General features: G+C 35.3%; 1 protein-coding gene across 1 annotated transcript; it reads left to right on the forward strand.

Annotated features, from left to right (window-relative positions):
* Positions 1–1118: 1118 nt before the first annotated feature.
* On the forward strand, positions 1119–19497 carry LOC126885233 (uncharacterized). The gene is made up of 4 exons (XM_050651698.1): positions 1119–1275; positions 1362–1398; positions 6973–7057; positions 19319–19497. The coding sequence occupies exons 1-4, from the start codon at positions 1236–1238 to the stop codon at positions 19478–19480; spliced, it is 324 nt and encodes a 107-aa protein (XP_050507655.1). The 5' UTR covers positions 1119–1235; the 3' UTR covers positions 19481–19497.
* Positions 19498–21330: the final 1833 nt, after the last annotated feature.

Raw genomic sequence — 21330 nt, forward strand, 5'->3', positions numbered from 1 at the left:
TCTTAATTTTTTACGTACTATAGGACTCATTAACCAAATTTAATATACCTAAATTTTGTAATTTGATGTAAATACAGTTCATTGCTAATAACCCTTGTGGTTGAAGCAAATTGTAAATAAAAAAAAAAAAAAAAAAAAATATTTTTTTTAAAATAAATACATATTAATTTAGGCTGACCTTAATTGTCTATTAATTTCGGATTAGATACCATCTAAGAAAACTCAGAAAATACTCATGCCCAGTTTCATTCTATCCTGTACTGTATACTGAAGTTAAACTTTTCGCTATATTAATAATTTTTAACAATAGTAAGTAGACTCTTTATTTAAAATCATTTAAACATAATAGAAATACATTTTTTGATGTGAAATCACTACAAATCTACAGGGTGTGAATATTACTATGGAATTCATAAAAACACATTTATATTTTAAACTACTTCATATAACATTGCAAATTCATATATTTGAAGAAAAAAGACATCGAGGGGAATTTAAAAATTTAAAATATACAGGAAAGAAAACATAAGGCTGTGTTACCCTCTCAATACGAGTGGCCCTGTCTGTATAATTAAAAATATTTTAAAATTACGGTTCTATCTTTGCCCCAGCTTTTACCAAATGCCGCTCCCTCTAAATACGTACCAGAAAAAAAAAAACAAAACTATTTTTTATGAAAAATCGGTTAACGGATTTAACTAATTTCTTACAGTACATTTTATTTGAGTATTTTTTGGTTTCTATTAATTTTTAGTTATTGAACTTTGACACTGCCTACATAATATTCTAAGGTAGTACAAAGTTCACCGGGTCGACTAGTAGGTACATATTTACAAGTCTATAAAAAATGAGAGATTGTACCCAAATTTCGTAAGTATGCTTATTTTAGTGCTCCAATTGAATTGAAGTGCATTTTATTTATGTAAGTCGTTGTCCGCTGTTTAAATAGTGAATGCTGATAAAAACTACAAGATGTTTAATCCATTGACATTTAAATTATATCGTTTGAATCTAATATCTAATAATCTAATAATTTTTGTGAATTCCTTCTTAATATAAAATATGTTTTTATAAAACGCTTTATCAAACATTAAAGTTAAGTGATTGTTTTTTTTATTAAATACAATACACACTTCACAAATAAAATGTATATTTGTCAATGTATATAAACACGAAACAATATTACTAAAAATATTGTATTTGAGTCAGTATTATTTACTCGATTATTGTACAAGATGAAAGCCGTAATTTTTGTAACATTATTTGCGCTAATTGGTAAGCATATTCTGACTACAAATACATACATTCCTTGATATCTAGTAGTTATGTTATTTTAAATAGTATACTTATATTTTTCCTAGGATTGGTTCAGCCAACTTATATTCCTGAAGATGACAAGTAAGTTTTTATAAGTATATGTATTTTTACATGCTAAATCGACTGCCACTAGTCGTGATAGCTTAAACCAAGTTCCGACTTTGTTATTAATAAATTATTGCAAAAATAACGGTTTATAGTACGTTTACTCACGGTTTCTGCTTCTAAATTTTAAAAAACCATGGGGTGAGCTTCACTCCTTTACGGGCGTGAAAAAAAAACCTTTAAAATAAGTCCGGAATTGGATAAACTGATTCAGTCTAAGCAAATTTTGTTCTATACAGTTTTTTCTCTAAGTCAATACTTTTCGAGTTATTTGCAAGTAAATATGTTCATTTTTCAACAAAAAACCGACATTTTTAGACGGTTTTTCGCAAATAACTCAAAAAGTAAGTATTTCTCAAAAAAAAAATTTATTAGTAAAATTATAGAATATAAAAAGTAAAAAGGAGGTGTATGTGTGAGGTCCGTGGACCCAGTAGAAGCGCAGTTGTAGCTAATGAACTACAGGTTCATATTCGTCAAATTCCAAATCGAATATTTCAACAAAAAATAACCAAAAAACTAAGCACTTTTGGAGGAAAATTCATTACAACTTTTTTAAAGCATTAAAAAGAACATTTTTTTTTGAAAAAGTTTCTCGTATCAAAAATAAGCAAGCTACGCTCAAAATAAAATTGGTCCCTTTTTTTTTGTTAAAAAAAAACGGGAAAGTCACCCCCTAATTATCATCTCAAATGAAATTAATCATTACCTCTTCACAAGTTGCTTAACGTATGGTGTATTAATATGATCTGTAAGTTTCATCAGTTCGAAAGTGCTTATAAAACCACCAAAAACGTGTTGTTCTTGTTGAAAAATAAACATAATAACTCGCAAATAACCCGAAAAGTATTGACTTAGTGAAAAAATTGTATAGAACAAAAGTTGCTTAGAATTAATCAGTTTATCCACTTTTGGACTTATTTTAAAGGTTTATTTTCCCCCAGAGTAAAAGTACGCATCGGCAAAATATCACTTATTTTATTTGACATGTTAACTACGTGTATGCTAAATTTCATGTCAATCCAAGTGGTTTTTTAAAATTTAGAGCAAAAACCGTGAGTAAATGTACGATAAACCATTATTTTTGCAATAATTTATTAAGAGGCAACACTAGCGCGCGGAAAACTCGGTCCAAGATTGCGGCTGTAATTTTAAATACTCTGTTGAGATATTTGGCACACATATTCGTAATATAATAAAGAATGTCGGTATAGAGCCCAATTTTAGAAATGTGTTAGGATGTGGAAATTTCTCTACAACTAAATAAAATATTGCAAAAAGGAGCATGTACCGCTATTAAGAAGAACAAAAAAATACACTTTCTTCAAATAAACTTTTTTATCCCATGCCTAGATTTTGTGTCACATTGGATCTACTAAAAATCGATTTTCTATAACAAGAAATTGAACGTGACTGACTTGGCAAAATTTAGCGCAAATATGAGTATAATAATTATTGTTTTTGATAATATGACGTCACTGTCACTATCGTATTGCCGACGCACTGTTGCCTCACTCTTAAAAGTTCGCAGAACTTTCGAAAAACACAAATATTGATGACGCGCTACTGGTTACTGTTAATAACAAAGTCCGACCGTGGTTTAAGCTATCAAGACTAGTGCCAAAAAGACTGCAAACTTGCTGTAGATAGCGCATTATTTCTAGCTTTTTGCTAGCTTTATTTATTTCTAATAAACAATTATTTTGTTACTAACAAAATAAGAACATATTTTGAGCCATCGCGACTACTCGCATTTCATTCAGCGATGAAAAATAGACCAGAGAAGTCCTTAACATTATCAATTTCTTTACAGGACTTCTAATAATACCTGCAAAATAAAAACTAATGTTACCATAATTTGTTAATAACAAGTAAACGCACCATATTTGGGCTTCCAGACCACTTATATTAGATTCAGCGACCCAAAAAACCTATAACACCACCATCAAATCACGGCAAGCTAGAATTTCCCACGGAACCCCCTGGGTTGCGACTAGACTAACTTGATGCTTCAATTTGACGAGTAATGTACACTAATATTGGCTATTGACAATTTTACATGTTTCACTTTACCAGCCACAGGTCACCGTTGTAGTCCGTTCATTCTGTCCTATGGTGTACATATAGTGTAGAGTGTAGTGCATCCAAGTTTCTTTAACACTTATCAGCCGACTCCAAACGTCTGACGAATTGCGGTTTATATTAATTCAAACACTGCTGAGAAGTGGTCATACAATGATGTTTTGATCAATGATCAGCAAAGGCGGCAACCATCGTCAGAATAATTTTTTCATATTCTAAACTTCGTTAAAAATATGACTAGTGCGCTCTTTACTAATGTAGATAGGGGTATTATTACGAAATTCACGGAACCAAAATTTTACGCTTTCAAGACCTCTCTGGAATCGTCAGGTCTTAAACTTGCTACGCTTACAGGGCTTCTTACCAGTCTCCAGATTACCCTCTTCATTACTGTATTACTATTATCAATAGAAATTACGAGCACAGTATTATACAGTATTATATGTATACATACAATTAATCTGTAAAATCAACCATCTGAGGCGGTAGGATGTCTCACTTCTACCCAGGTAGGTCGGAGATCGAATCCCACAGCCGCAGCCGCGCCGGCGAGAACATCTACAAATTTTAAAAAATGTCTATATAGGCCCCTGGACGGCGAAAAAAAATTTTTTGCGATGGAAAAGTAATACCTCACAAAAGTTGCCCAATCAACTGTTAAGTATTTTGGTAAAATTTTTTCGAAATTGGAAAATATCTTCTGCCCCTCCCCCAAGACAGTTAAATATTTTGAAAAAATGTTAACAGAAGAAAAAATTTTTTTTTGCAATGGAAAAGTAATACTTCACAAAAGTTGTCCAATCAACTGTTAAGTATTTTGGTAAAATTTTTTCGAAATTGGAAAATATCTTCTATCTTCTGCCCCCCCCCCCCCCAAGACAGTTAAAAATTTTGAAAAAATGTTAACAGACGAAAAAAATTTTATTTCGAAACAAAAATGTAATTGCTCACAAAAGTTGCCTAACACACTATTTAGTATTTTAGTAAAATTGCGTTAAAATAAAAAAAATATATTTTCTGCCCCCCACGACAACTAAAAATTAGAAAAAATACATTAATATGCGAATTTCTTTTGTAAGGGAAATGTAATACCTTATAGAACTTGAATAAATAAATTCGGTTTAAATTAGAAAATATTTTCTGGTGTCACAAGGCAATTAAAAATTTTACTTAAGAAAAGTATACTAAAACATTTTTTTTATAACAAAATAGCCTAACTTTTCCGTCTCCCTGACGTCACCCAAGTTTTTTAATACTAAAATAAATATAAAGCAAAGTACAAAATTAGGTATATAAATATTACAAAAAAATATAGTAAAAGCATTCTATTCGAAGATATTTTTCGATTTAGCATTAAAGTGAGGCATAGATTTCTGGAATCAATTCGAATTTTTATAAATCCATCCATCAAATACGCTCCACAAACTGATAGAGAAGCTTGTGTCACAAGCTTGACACCTCGTTCTATTGTTTGTGGCAGTGATATTTCTCAATCTCAATGTTAAAAGGGTCTAAGTTAGGATTCTTAATAAAATCTCGCTGATTGTTACTCGAAAATCTAGAGAATTTGAATATAGGTGGTTCTGTAAGGTGATATTCTTGTTAGTTAATTAACTCAAAGTAGTCGTTTGAATCAAAATTTTTATAGGAGAAAGTTTGAAGACCCTCACGTTTTTTGATTTGGTCACTGGCAAACTTCTTTTGATGTCCAAGGGGTAGATCATTTGAATGTGGCAGACATACAAACCACTGAAGCGGTTTTTAAAGATGTTCTCCTAACAGCCGTATTACATCACCATTAACGCCAGTATTTACGACTGTTCTTTCACATGCAATAGCTGGATTTGATACGTTCTGATATACCAGACAGCGGATACCCATATCTGAAATATTTGCACCCTGACTCATGCACAAATGTTATGTGTTCTTCCACGATCGATTGACCATAAAACTAGGTAGTGTTTTTTACTTGAGCTAAAGTTTTTTCTTTGCATCGGTAACTTTCTTCTTTTACCGTTGTTCTCTCTGATTATATTTGTTTTTGTTTTCCCTATCAATCGAGCTTATCACCATTTTTCTGGGACATTTTTGATTTAATAGAAATTCGCGCTCATCCAGAGGCACTTTTTGAGATTTGCTACAAAGACAATTAATCAAATTTGCATGCTGCAAGACCGAAACGGGTAGTTTTACTTTTGTTCTTGAAGCATTGAGTTTTATTTTTGTAAAATTCACTCTTTTGCTTGTCCTTAAATGGTTTCATAAGTTTCATATTTATATTTGTCATGATAGGCTTTTAAAATATGATACATTATTGGAATTAAAGCCTTTTTCCATATCTCCTCCAATTTAATTGCAACGTGTTCGGCAATACCAGAAATTTCTGGCTCTTTCTTGCTGAGTTTTTTATCCTCTTGCAACCACAAATCTTCATCGCATCGCTTGTTTGTATTTCGGTAAAACATTTTCAGGTATATTTGGTGGTTGCCCAAACATGGGGCGGTCCACAGCACATCTTGATTTTATTCCCCATGATCCTGGTTTATCTATTTTAAAAATGTTTAATTTAAAAACAACCATAATAACAAAGTAACGCACCGCACCAAACATAAGCGAAAATTACACGCACGGACTCACGAAGCGGGACATTTCAATGGGGCCGGGGAGACTGAAAAAACAAATAAAACTTTAAATATCGTTTAAATTTGTAATTGACAACATTTTTAGTTTTCTTTAATTGATCTTAGATCGACTTAGCTCGTATTTTATTCCAAATAATATAAATTGAAATTTCCATAAAAATCAGATATTTAATAAAATTCAAGGTCGTTGGGGGCGGTGGCAGAAAATTCGCTCAGAAAAAAAAAATAAAAATACTAATATGCTGGAAAATAACACTAGGAACCTTTTCACGCTATTAGATATAACATTTCCAACTTTTATTTTTTCGATACACCCTACCATGGGCCCCGGTATTTGACCCTTCGCTTCGTTATCGATCATTACACTATAGAGATACAGATAGCAATTGACCGATAACGAAGCGAAGGGTCAAAAATCGGGGTCCTGGTTGACTCAGCCTGAATAATATACTATTATTATTATTATTATTTCAAAATGCAAAAAAAATGTTTAAATGATTTGCACACACATAGTTTTTTATTACAGCTTTTTCATCGATGTCAGTTATTTCTTTTTAATTGCCATTTTTGTCACAGCCTTCTAATTCTCTGTTTTATATTTATTTATTTATTGAATCTCTATTTTTTGTGAAGATGTACATATGATTTATGTGCTCTGATTTTCTTTGTTTTAATTTTTAAAGTAACTACGTTTATCAAAACAGATAAATCAAAATAGCAGAGGACTGTGGTTTTGACTAAAGAAATAATATTTTTCTTTTTAATATTAAAAATGTTTAATATAAATAGTTTACGTTTAAAATTTACTACAACATTTTTATTATAGATCATTGGAAATTCCAATAGCATGCGAGGCTTGTGTAGCGTTTGCAAAAATAATCGAGGGATTGGTTGAGAAGGAGGTCCCAAAGGTACACACTTTTAAAGCTAACTCACTGATTACTATGGTTTGTTTTTAAACCAGGAGGAGTAAACTAAAAAGACAGATTTTCACCCAAAAAATTCACCAGAAAAATCACCAAATACATCTCCTTTTTTAGTTGATCATATTGGCCTTCGACGGTAATCCATACATATTATATTATACTAATACGTCGCTAAAGATTTCTAAAAACAACAAACTGTTTTTTATGTAAGAGTGGACTAAAAATCTAAAAATTAACACTGTTACTAATAATAACACTCGTATTCTAAGGTTATTCCGTATTTATATCTAGAATAGTTACCCTAAGTATAAGGTAGATATAATTCGAAAATAATTCGTTACTAATAAACTCTGCATAGTTAGATATAAGTTAGATATAAGTATTCGCACTTTATTCCGAAATAATAGTTTGGCAACGTTGCAATATTCTGCACAAATACATAGAACAACGATATATTGTGTCAAATATGTCAATTTTGATTTTTCTCTTTAACTGACAAACCAAATTAACCTAGGCGAAATGTTTTCGGAATGATAAAAATGAGTTTTTATTGATTTTTTTAAATACGTTTAAAATACCAGTATTCTTCTTTCATCTGGTTTCCACATAATTTCTGTATCATTATTATTTTCTGAACAATAACATTGCAAAAAAAAGTTCCTAGGGGAAAACAAATTGAATAAAATTTAAACTAATTAACGGATCATCTTGAAATTTTTTGAGCGTTATATGGACTGTTTGACTCAACTGTTCATGCAATATCAAATACAAATAAGTTAATCACCTATTAAGTTTTCTAAAAACCTTACACCATCTTTAGAAAACCGATATTTAATTCTGAATTCCTTATCAGTGTATTGTGAAAAGGGATTTATTCTATTTTTAAGAAGTTTCTTTTTCGTGTATTTTCTACCATGTTAATTAAATTATCAACTTCTTCGACAGCCGCAACAGCACTTAAACTCATTTTTTTATTATATAATTACTCACAAAACAAATCAAAAGATAATATATTTTTGCCTCTGATGACACTGACAGTCATAAAATAGGTTATACCAGACTTAAACAAGGGTGTGGGTCGGTAAAAACTTGGACTCAATTTTTATACCAAGTATAACCTATATTAAGTTATTCCATGTTTATTGGTAGTGATTTTGCCTATACCTGATTTATTCTCAGTATAACTTTTATACTTGGTTTATTAGTAACAGTGTAAAGGAATAACACAGAAACCACAAAAACTCGCCGATATAACTTAATTAACTTATGAAATGTCAGTAGTGTCAAAATGTGATAAATGTCATTAGTGTCAAAATTTCATAACAGTGGAGTAAACTTGCCTGAGGTTGGACCAAATACAAACAAGCATTACGGCGGGGTAAATTTGAATTACTCCTCTTGGTTTAAAAACAGACCATAATATGTATTAATAATAGTCTGTAGTAAAACACACTCCTGACCAAAAAAATCGGGACACCTTAAAAATGGGTCATTTCTTATGTCTCGAATCTCCTAAACCTGTTGTCCGATTTTAGTGATTTTTTTAATATATGTTATAGCCTTATTCTCTAAGAATATTTATCAAGTAATAGTGTTGCTGAACAGGTAAACATCATTTTATACCAGGTGTAACAATAATACTGTGTTTTTTCATAAAAGTTCGTAACACCCTGTGAAATATTATAGCATTTAAAAAATATTGAAATTAAAACTCGGTTGTAGCCTTAGCCTTTCTTAACATTCTGCTTTCTGACTCATTCACTTATGTTAGATAATGAAAAAGTTAGGTACTTTGACAACTAGCCATGTTATAGAATAGAATAGAATAGAAATATGCTTTATTGTCATGAAAAATTGTACAATTTTATCGACAAAGCTTATAAAAAGTCAAGAAAACAAAACAATAACAATCCAATTTACTAAAGTTACATAAATCATCAATATATTTACAATAATAACAATAATGAAGTTAAACAGAAGTAATCAATTGCAAAATTTAAGTAAATTGCAAATGCATAGTCTACCTAGTAATTAATAAGTTTAAAAGTTAAGCTGCTGCATATGACACCCAAATATAGACAAAAACATGATAATAAAAATACTACTTGTGCAAAGGGTACTGTAATTTCTTAGTTATTGATTAATAAAATCTTCTACTGAATAATATGGTTTTTCAGATAGGTAGGCTTTTGTCAGTTTCCGGAATTTGGGGAAAGATGCTGCAGATTTAAGTTGTAGAGGGAGATGTTTGTAAAGTTTTTTTGCAGAATATAATATAGATTTCTTTACTAACTCAGAGGACGGGGTCGGCATATAGACGTCAAACGTAGAATTTCTCGTGAAGTAGTCACGATTAGGTCTTGGTGGAAAGACATGTAGATGTTTACGAATTAAGCAAATAGTCCGTTCTTTAACGGTAAAATATTGCAAAACCTCTAAATTTTAAAGAACCGCTTGGATTGACATGAAATTTGGTATACACATAGCTAACAAGTCAAAGAAAAAAAGTGATATTGTGCCGATATGTGCTTTTGCCCTGGGGGTGGTTTTCACCCCCTTTTGGGGTGAAAAAATATTCGTCCAAAGAAAGTCAGGAAATGGATAAACTGGCTAATTTTAAGTAACTTTTGTTCTATAGATTTTTTTCAGTAAGTCAATACTTTTCGAGTTATTTGGCAGTGAATATGTTCATTTTTTCAACAGAATAACCACACTTTTAGACGGTTTTTCGCATATAACTCAAATAGTAAGAATTTTGTCGAAAAAACATTCTTAACAAAAATATACCCTGTAAAAATTTTTAAAAAATGGTGTATGTATCACGTCTCTACACCTAGTAGAAGCAGAGTTATAGCTAATAAAAAATAGTTTCATATTCGTCAAATTCCAAATGGAATATTTTAACGTGAAATAACCAAAACAAAGCACATTTCGGGGAAAACTCGTTACAACTTGTTTAAAGTGTTTAAAAAAAGCTTCATTTTTGTTTTATAAAAAAAATTTCTAGTATGAAAATTAAACAAGTTCAGCTCAAAATAAAGTTAGTTCCTTTTGGTTTTGGTAAAAAAATCGAGAAAATCATCCCCTTATTAATATCTTAATGAACTTAATCGTTACGACATCACAAGTTTCTTGACTCGTGTATATGTTGTTTATATGATCTGTAAGTTTCATCGGTTCAAAGTCCTTATTATTGAAACGGCTGTAGTTAAAAGGGGTTGAACGAGTCACTGATCACGAATATATGCAAATTTAGAAACACCAAATCTTAATAAATTTTTGTCTAACAGAAAAACAAAAAAATACATGATATTCAGAAAAGCAAATATGACTTTTTTTGTTTTTCGAGATTTTTGGTATCTCTAACAATTTTTAAGTTATTTTGAAAAAAAGCCATATTTTTCTAAATTGAAATTTTTAAAAATTTTATTTTGAAATTAAATTCTTTCAAAAATAAGCACTTTGAATCGATGTAACTTACAGATCATATAAGCACAACATAAGTAAAATAATTTGTGGGGCGGTAACGATTAATTTCATTTAAGTTGCTAATTAGGGGGTGGTCTCCCGATTTTTTTTTGGAAAAACAAAAGGGACCAACTTTATTTTGAGCGTAACTTTCTTAAATTTAATGCTAGAAACTTTTTGTAAAAACAGAAATAAAGCTTTTTTTAAACACTTTAAAAAAGTTATAATGAGTTTTCCTAAAAAAGTTCTTAATTTTTTTGATATTTCACGTCGAAATATTCTATTTGAAATTTGGTGAATATGAATCTATTTTTCATTGGCTATAACTCTGGTTCTACGATATCCAGAGACCTAACGCGTACACCATTTTTTTTTACTTTTTTATAGGCTATATTTTTGCCAAGAATCTTTTTTTCGACAAAATACTTACTTTTTGAGTTATTTGCAAAAAACCGTCTAAAAATGTGATTATTTTGTTGAAAAATGAACATATTCACTCGCAAATAACTCGAAAAGTGTTGACTTGGCGAAAAAGCTCTATAGAACAAAAGTTACTTAAAATTAGTCAGTTTACCCATTTCCGGACTTATTTTGGACATATATTTTTTCACCCCCAAGAGGGGGTGAAAGTCACCTCCAGGCCAAAAGCACACATCGGCACAATATCACTTTTTTTCTTTGACATGTAAGCTATACGTATGCCAAATTTTATGTCAATCCAAGCGGTTCTTTAAAATTTAGAGCAAAAACCGTGAAAGAATGGACTAAAACAGTTCCTAAAATATACAAAGATGGAAGGGTTAAAATTCTGTGATCTTTGAAGTAACTTCTGCAATGTGTTGTTCTTCTGAGGCCAAACAGGTATCTAATTGCTCTTTTTTGTAATTTGAAAATAACATCGAATTGGGCAGCTGTACCAGAACCCCAAAAAGGAAGACCATAACGAAGATTTGACTCGAATAAAGAAAAATATGTTAAAAGACTAAGTTTTCACTCTAATGGCATATAACATATCCCACCAGAATGAAAACAATGGGAACCTTCTCTGGTTACACCTCCGAGGCTTCTACAATTTGCAAGCCATACGGATGCTGAGACTAAGGAAGATGAGGGAATTCTACAATTTACAATTCACGTCACATCTGCTCAGCGCGGTAAAGTTCCAACGAGACTGGTTCCCTTCATACTCCACACAGAGTAAATGTAAATCAAAAATGAATAACCATTTTCAATTTCGTTGCAAAACGAAAATACAGCCGAACCATATTCCAGTCCAATCAGAGAGTGCTGCAAGCACCCCTACCGGTTTCGAAACTTATTAGTCTCTCATCAGGAGGCACATATGCTGCTCTCCCCGATCCAACCAAAACAAACCCCAGCGTGCAGTCCCGAATTGCAACGAACGAAATGGCATAGATGCCCTAGCGGCAACTGCTAGCAAAAGACTAAGTTTTCACTCTAATGGCATATAACATATCCCACCAGAATGAAAACAATGGGAACCTTCTCTGGTTACACCTCCGAGGCTTCTACAATTTGCAAGCCATACGGATGCTGAGACTAAGGAAGATGAGGGAATTCTACAATTTACAATTCACGTCACATCTGCTCAGCGCGGTAAAGTTCCAACGAGACTGGTTCCCTTCATACTCCACACAGAGTAAATGTAAATCAAAAATGAATAACCATTTTCAATTTCGTTGCAAAACGAAAATACAGCCGAACCATATTCCAGTCCAATCAGAGAGTGCTGCAAGCACCCCTACCGGTTTCGAAACTTATTAGTCTCTCATCAGGAGGCACATATGCTGCTCTCCCCGATCCAACCAAAACAAACCCCAGCGTGCAGTCCCGAATTGCAACGAACGAAATGGCATAGATGCCCTAGCGGCAACTGCTAGCAAAAGACTAAGTTTTCACTCTAATGGCATATAACATATCCCACCAGAATGAAAACAATGGGAACCTTCTCTGGTTACACCTCCGAGGCTTCTACAATTTGCAAGCCATACGGATGCTGAGACTAAGGAAGATGAGGGAATTCTACAATTTACAATTCACGTCACATCTGCTCAGCGCGGTAAAGTTCCAACGAGACTGGTTCCCTTCATACTCCACACAGAGTAAATGTAAATCAAAAATGAATAACCATTTTCAATTTCGTTGCAAAACGAAAATACAGCCGAACCATATTCCAGTCCAATCAGAGAGTGCTGCAAGCACCCCTACCGGTTTCGAAACTTATTAGTCTCTCATCAGGAGGCACATATGCTGCTCTCCCCGATCCAACCAAAACAAACCCCAGCGTGCAGTCCCGAATTGCAACGAACGAAATGGCATAGATGCCCTAGCGGCAACTGCTAGCAAAAGACTAAGTTTTCACTCTAATGGCATATAACATATCCCACCAGAATGAAAACAATGGGAACCTTCTCTGGTTACACCTCCGAGGCTTCTACAATTTGCAAGCCATACGGATGCTGAGACTAAGGAAGATGAGGGAATTCTACAATTTACAATTCACGTCACATCTGCTCAGCGCGGTAAAGTTCCAACGAGACTGGTTCCCTTCATACTCCACACAGAGTAAATGTAAATCAAAAATGAATAACCATTTTCAATTTCGTTGCAAAACGAAAATACAGCCGAACCATATTCCAGTCCAATCAGAGAGTGCTGCAAGCACCCCTACCGGTTTCGAAACTTATTAGTCTCTCATCAGGAGGCACATATGCTGCTCTCCCCGATCCAACCAAAACAAACCCCAGCGTGCAGTCCCGAATTGCAACGAACGAAATGGCATAGATGCCCTAGCGGCAACTGCTAGCAAAAGACTAAGTTTTCACTCTAATGGCATATAACATATCCCACCAGAATGAAAACAATGGGAACCTTCTCTGGTTACACCTCCGAGGCTTCTACAATTTGCAAGCCATACGGATGCTGAGACTAAGGAAGATGAGGGAATTCTACAATTTACAATTCACGTCACATCTGCTCAGCGCGGTAAAGTTCCAACGAGACTGGTTCCCTTCATACTCCACACAGAGTAAATGTAAATCAAAAATGAATAACCATTTTCAATTTCGTTGCAAAACGAAAATACAGCCGAACCATATTCCAGTCCAATCAGAGAGTGCTGCAAGCACCCCTACCGGTTTCGAAACTTATTAGTCTCTCATCAGGAGGCACATATGCTGCTCTCCCCGATCCAACCAAAACAAACCCCAGCGTGCAGTCCCGAATTGCAACGAACGAAATGGCATAGATGCCCTAGCGGCAACTGCTAGCAAAAGACTAAGTTTTCACTCTAATGGCATATAACATATCCCACCAGAATGAAAACAATGGGAACCTTCTCTGGTTACACCTCCGAGGCTTCTACAATTTGCAAGCCATACGGATGCTGAGACTAAGGAAGATGAGGGAATTCTACAATTTACAATTCACGTCACATCTGCTCAGCGCGGTAAAGTTCCAACGAGACTGGTTCCCTTCATACTCCACACAGAGTAAATGTAAATCAAAAATGAATAACCATTTTCAATTTCGTTGCAAAACGAAAATACAGCCGAACCATATTCCAGTCCAATCAGAGAGTGCTGCAAGCACCCCTACCGGTTTCGAAACTTATTAGTCTCTCATCAGGAGGCACATATGCTGCTCTCCCCGATCCAACCAAAACAAACCCCAGCGTGCAGTCCCGAATTGCAACGAACGAAATGGCATAGATGCCCTAGCGGCAACTGCTAGCAAAAGACTAAGTTTTCACTCTAATGGCATATAACATATCCCACCAGAATGAAAACAATGGGAACCTTCTCTGGTTACACCTCCGAGGCTTCTACAATTTGCAAGCCATACGGATGCTGAGACTAAGGAAGATGAGGGAATTCTACAATTTACAATTCACGTCACATCTGCTCAGCGCGGTAAAGTTCCAACGAGACTGGTTCCCTTCATACTCCACACAGAGTAAATGTAAATCAAAAATGAATAACCATTTTCAATTTCGTTGCAAAACGAAAATACAGCCGAACCATATTCCAGTCCAATCAGAGAGTGCTGCAAGCACCCCTACCGGTTTCGAAACTTATTAGTCTCTCATCAGGAGGCACATATGCTGCTCTCCCCGATCCAACCAAAACACATTTTGGTTGGATCGGGGAGAGCAGCATATGTGCCTCCTGATGAGAGACTAATAAGTTTCGAAACCGGTAGGGGTGCTTGCAGCACTCTCTGATTGGACTGGAATATGGTTCGGCTGTATTTTCGTTTTGCAACGAAATTGAAAATGGTTATTCATTTTTGATTTACATTTACTCTGTGTGGAGTATGAAGGGAACCAGTCTCGTTGGAACTTTACCGCGCTGAGCAGATGTGACGTGAATTGTAAATTGTAGAATTCCCTCATCTTCCTTAGTCTCAGCATCCGTATGGCTTGCAAATTGTAGAAGCCTCGGAGGTGTAACCAGAGAAGGTTCCCATTGTTTTCATTCTGGTGGGATATGTTATATGCCATTAGAGTGAAAACTTAGTCTTTTGCTAGCAGTTGCCGCTAGGGCATCTATGCCATTTCGTTCGTTGCAATTCGGGACTGCACGCTGGGGTTTGTTTTGGTTGGATCGGGGAGAGCAGCATATGTGCCTCCTGATGAGAGACTAATAAGTTTCGAAACCGGTAGGGGTGCTTGCAGCACTCTCTGATTGGACTGGAATATGGTTCGGCTGTATTTTCGTTTTGCAACGAAATTGAAAATGGTTATTCATTTTTGATTTACATTTACTCTGTGTGGAGTATGAAGGGAACCAGTCTCGTTGGAACTTTACCGCGCTGAGCAGATGTGACGTGAATTGTAAATTGTAGAATTCCCTCATCTTCCTTAGTCTCAGCATCCGTATGGCTTGCAAATTGTAGAAGCCTCGGAGGTGTAACCAGAGAAGGTTCCCATTGTTTTCATTCTGGTGGGATATGTTATATGCCATTAGAGTGAAAACTTAGTCTTTTGCTAGCAGTTGCCGCTAGGGCATCTATGCCATTTCGTTCGTTGCAATTCGGGACTGCACGCTGGGGTTTGTTTTGGTTGGATCGGGGAGAGCAGCATATGTGCCTCCTGATGAGAGACTAATAAGTTTCGAAACCGGTAGGGGTGCTTGCAGCACTCTCTGATTGGACTGGAATATGGTTCGGCTGTATTTTCGTTTTGCAACGAAATTGAAAATGGTTATTCATTTTTGATTTACATTTACTCTGTGTGGAGTATGAAGGGAACCAGTCTCGTTGGAACTTTACCGCGCTGAGCAGATGTGACGTGAATTGTAAATTGTAGAATTCCCTCATCTTCCTTAGTCTCAGCATCCGTATGGCTTGCAAATTGTAGAAGCCTCGGAGGTGTAACCAGAGAAGGTTCCCATTGTTTTCATTCTGGTGGGATATGTTATATGCCATTAGAGTGAAAACTTAGTCTTTTGCTAGCAGTTGCCGCTAGGGCATCTATGCCATTTCGTTCGTTGCAATTCGGGACTGCACGCTGGGGTTTGTTTTGGTTGGATCGGGGAGAGCAGCATATGTGCCTCCTGATGAGAGACTAATAAGTTTCGAAACCGGTAGGGGTGCTTGCAGCACTCTCTGATTGGACTGGAATATGGTTCGGCTGTATTTTCGTTTTGCAACGAAATTGAAAATGGTTATTCATTTTTGATTTACATTTACTCTGTGTGGAGTATGAAGGGAACCAGTCTCGTTGGAACTTTACCGCGCTGAGCAGATGTGACGTGAATTGTAAATTGTAGAATTCCCTCATCTTCCTTAGTCTCAGCATCCGTATGGCTTGCAAATTGTAGAAGCCTCGGAGGTGTAACCAGAGAAGGTTCCCATTGTTTTCATTCTGGTGGGATATGTTATATGCCATTAGAGTGAAAACTTAGTCTTTTGCTAGCAGTTGCCGCTAGGGCATCTATGCCATTTCGTTCGTTGCAATTCGGGACTGCACGCTGGGGTTTGTTTTGGTTGGATCGGGGAGAGCAGCATATGTGCCTCCTGATGAGAGACTAATAAGTTTCGAAACCGGTAGGGGTGCTTGCAGCACTCTCTGATTGGACTGGAATATGGTTCGGCTGTATTTTCGTTTTGCAACGAAATTGAAAATGGTTATTCATTTTTGATTTACATTTACTCTGTGTGGAGTATGAAGGGAACCAGTCTCGTTGGAACTTTACCGCGCTGAGCAGATGTGACGTGAATTGTAAATTGTAGAATTCCCTCATCTTCCTTAGTCTCAGCATCCGTATGGCTTGCAAATTGTAGAAGCCTCGGAGGTGTAACCAGAGAAGGTTCCCATTGTTTTCATTCTGGTGGGATATGTTATATGCCATTAGAGTGAAAACTTAGTCTTTTGCTAGCAGTTGCCGCTAGGGCATCTATGCCATTTCGTTCGTTGCAATTCGGGACTGCACGCTGGGGTTTGTTTTGGTTGGATCGGGGAGAGCAGCATATGTGCCTCCTGATGAGAGACTAATAAGTTTCGAAACCGGTAGGGGTGCTTGCAGCACTCTCTGATTGGACTGGAATATGGTTCGGCTGTATTTTCGTTTTGCAACGAAATTGAAAATGGTTATTCATTTTTGATTTACATTTACTCTGTGTGGAGTATGAAGGGAACCAGTCTCGTTGGAACTTTACCGCGCTGAGCAGATGTGACGTGAATTGTAAATTGTAGAATTCCCTCATCTTCCTTAGTCTCAGCATCCGTATGGCTTGCAAATTGTAGAAGCCTCGGAGGTGTAACCAGAGAAGGTTCCCATTGTTTTCATTCTGGTGGGATATGTTATATGCCATTAGAGTGAAAACTTAGTCTTTTGCTAGCAGTTGCCGCTAGGGCATCTATGCCATTTCGTTCGTTGCAATTCGGGACTGCACGCTGGGGTTTGTTTTGGTTGGATCGGGGAGAGCAGCATATGTGCCTCCTGATGAGAGACTAATAAGTTTCGAAACCGGTAGGGGTGCTTGCAGCACTCTCTGATTGGACTGGAATATGGTTCGGCTGTATTTTCGTTTTGCAACGAAATTGAAAATGGTTATTCATTTTTGATTTACATTTACTCTGTGTGGAGTATGGAGGGAACCAGTCTCGTTGGAACTTTACCGCGCTGAGCAGATGTGACGTGAATTGTAAATTGTAGAATTCCCTCATCTTCCTTAGTCTCAGCATCCGTATGGCTTGCAAATTGTAGAAGCCTCGGAGGTGTAACCAGAGAAGGTTCCCATTGTTTTCATTCTGGTGGGATATGTTATATGCCATTAGAGTGAAAACTTAGTCTTTTGCTAGCAGTTGCCGCTAGGGCATCTATGCCATTTCGTTCGTTGCAATTCGGGACTGCACGCTGGGGTTTGTTTTGGTTGGATCGGGGAGAGCAGCATATGTGCCTCCTGATGAGAGACTAATAAGTTTCGAAACCGGTAGGGGTGCTTGCAGCACTCTCTGATTGGACTGGAATATGGTTCGGCTGTATTTTCGTTTTGCAACGAAATTGAAAATGGTTATTCATTTTTAAAAATATGTTATTTTGGAAGATGCTAAATTGAGTTCATTCGAAACAGATCTTATAGCATAGCAAGCTGAGGGTAGTTTCTTCCTTAACAAATCGATATTGTGGGACCATTTAAGGTTGCTGTCTAAAAAAATACCAATAAATTTTACAGAATCAACGGTACTGATCTGGCTGTTATTAAGAGGTAATGGTTGAAGGACTCCTTTATAAGACAATACTACTGTTTTATCTACGTTAAACGAGAGTAAATTAGAGTCAGTTCTACATGTCAGTCATGTTTTTTATTAATACAGGGTGTGCCTAAATAATAAGATTTTTAGTTATTTATTTTATCGTATTTTATTTATTTACCTATTTAATTTTATTTATATAAGTTTATATTTCTTTCGAACAATTTTTTTTGATTTTTCCTGTCTATGTGTCTATCTTTTCTTTCTTCTCTGTCCTTTCTTGATTTCTTTCCATTTTCTTTAAGTCTTTTCTCTTTGTTTTCTCTTCTGTCATTGTATCTCTGCTCTTTTCGTCCTTTTTCCTCCTTTTTCACTCTCGTTTCTCCCTTTGTGTTATGTCTTGTATCGTTTTCTGGGACAGTCAGTGGGGAAGGACCTTTTACATCCGACCTACACAGACGGTCCCATTTTAATTTCCGAATTGAATGGGTGGATGAGTAAGCGTGCATAGATGAAAGTATGAATGAGTGGAGTTAAACGAGAGAAAGTATGAAGGGGCGGACGAGAAAGAGTGCATAGATGAAAGTATGAACGACTGGAGTTGCTCGTAACTGCCAACTGACACCTTCTGGTGGTTTCCATCCGGGATTCCTGGGCCTACTTGTCGCTCTACCTGCGCACGGGTTGCGCCAGACGGTCGCTTCGCTGACTGGCCTGGTGCGGGGCGTGGGCGGGGGTCGGCCCGGGTGCCAACTGATCCAGACGGTCTTGCGAAGATTCCCACCTCCCAAAAAAAAAAGGTTCACTGATGATGGACTGATAAGTCCGAAAACGTTCTGAACGTAATCCTTTTGGATTTTTTAAAAAAGATTTAAATTTTTATTAAAATATACCAACTACACCAGGGAGTGTTTTACTTCACGTCAAATTTTATTCGTTTAAAAGTTTATTTCTAGTTTCCAATATCTTTGGAAATAAGATCTAACTAAAATTTTTCTAAACACACATTAAAACGAAAAATTAAACCGGCAATGAATATTAATAATATCTATTTTCAGGAAACTGTAGAAAAAGAAGCAGAAAAGCTATGTGAGCTACTTAGTGGTTCCCTAAAGCAATTTTGTGAAGATCATCTAGTGAGTGTGGTTGATGTTATATACGATGCCATTTCCAAATCTTCACCACTTTTAGTTTGTACTGCTTTACAGTTTTGTTTATAAATGTTTATTATATTTAATTGGATTATTTTATTACACCTACTCACTTAGACTCTTAGCTGTTTATTGTGTTTATTTTCTTTCCTTTTTGTATAGAGTTGTCAAAACATGAAACACATTGTAACCAGTTTTAGATAAATTATATATCATAGGGGAAGTTACTGTATCAAAAACAGAAGTAACAGAATAAACAAGCAGGTTTTAATTAACTGTATTTAGGTACGTAAGTATGTTGAATACAATGCAATAATAGCAGAAAATTTAAAGAATCCAGTAACAATATTGAGTAAAATATTAAGGTGCAGTAGATAATAAATATGGACTTATCTTAAAATCATAGTTAAAGAAGGTCAGCAAATCGAAATATTAAAAAGGGCATAGGTAAATTGAGTCCCGTATACCTGAATTAAGAAGGGTCAAAATATTTAGATGGTCGAATTGAGACCCGGGCATCGTAATCCTTCTTATTACCTTTTAATAGCTTTTTAATTTGTAATTATTTTATTGGTTATGCATTTATGGTAATCAAATAAAAAGTAATATGTATACCACAAAATGTTTAGTATAGAGTGCGATCTATCTGTATACAGTGTTAAGTTGATTGCCAATGAAAATCGTTCTTAGTGAAAAAGAAAAACAATAATTTATTGTGTTGAATGGCTTCAAACATCGTTTTCAAAATTATTTAAAAAATGACGGCAAGCGTTGGATTTGTTGTGCACAGACGAAAGAAAAATGTAAAGCATTTTTAAAAACCCAAGGGGACAACGTAGTGACGGAAATTATGGATAACCACAATCATAGTTAATTAAACGAAGATGTACTCAATCGTCAAGTGTTAGTAACTCCTTGAAGTGAAAGACCGTAGAAGATATCAGTGAACGACCTATGAAAATGGGGGGGGGGGATATGGAAATTTTGCATGAGGAATTACGAAATGGCAATATTAGTACCTTGGCTACCAAAGATGTGGAATTGGTCAGAAAAATATGTATAACGCCCGACGATCTCTTCTGCCTAAATTGCCAAAAAGTATGGAAGAACCTCATAAACTTTAAAACATTTCTAGTGAATACCAACAAAAAGGAGGATTTTCTAATGGTAAACGACATAAAAAAACCAAATTATTGTTTTATTACAACAGCAGTTGAACTTTTGAATATTGCTCAAAGTTTTTTATGCAAATGTTCTCCATCCATGATCAAAAAGAAAATCATTATATACCTTTGGTTTTCTTCTTATTGCCAAATAGAAAAAACATACATATACATAGACTGGCATTTAAATACCTTACTTAGCACAGATTTAGCATGTGGGCACAGGTAGGCACGGGACTCAATTTACCCATCTTCGGGACTCAACTCGGCTATTGGAAAGACGGATTATAAATTCTGGGACTCAATTAGGTTACTCCGATTAAAAGTACACTTACCTGAAGATAGGGGAGAGTAGGGTAAAGTGGAATAGCTAAACTTTGAAATTAAATAAATTTTACATTTTTCGAAATGAAGTTTTGTAAAAAACATATCTTATTACAGTAAAGTTTAAGATCATTATGTCGAAATATAAATTAAATTAAGTCAGTAAATTTTTTATTATGCGTAGGTTTGTCAGGCATTGTCTTTTTTTCACTTTGCCCCGCATGGTTGGGTAAAGTGAACTAGTTAGGAGTACGGTTTGAAATCGTCCTAACTTCTTACTTGGCGCTTCTTCCTCATTTTTTCCGGATTTAATTCTCCAATTTAACGTAGCAACAGAAGTTCTGTGTTGCATAGCAGCTTGATTTTGGCAAAGGATGTCCGTTCGCAAATATTTGATTTTAGATGTAATTGTCTCCACAGACTATTGTTGTT

The sequence above is a fragment of the Diabrotica virgifera genome, chromosome 5 (genome assembly GCF_917563875.1).
Source record: "Diabrotica virgifera virgifera chromosome 5, PGI_DIABVI_V3a".
In the NCBI taxonomy this organism is placed as follows: domain Eukaryota; kingdom Metazoa; phylum Arthropoda; class Insecta; order Coleoptera; family Chrysomelidae; genus Diabrotica; species Diabrotica virgifera.

Bases quoted from the DNA above. Each gene is read 5' to 3' on its own strand.
- LOC126885233 (XM_050651698.1), top strand. From the start codon at position 1,236: ATGAAAGCCGTAATTTTTGTAACATTATTTGCGCTAATTG. The intron at 1,276-1,361 runs GTAAGCATATTC...TATTTTTCCTAG, and splicing joins AACATTATTTGCGCTAATTG to GATTGGTTCAGCCAACTTAT. The intron at 1,399-6,972 runs GTAAGTTTTTAT...TTTTTATTATAG, and splicing joins TATATTCCTGAAGATGACAA to ATCATTGGAAATTCCAATAG.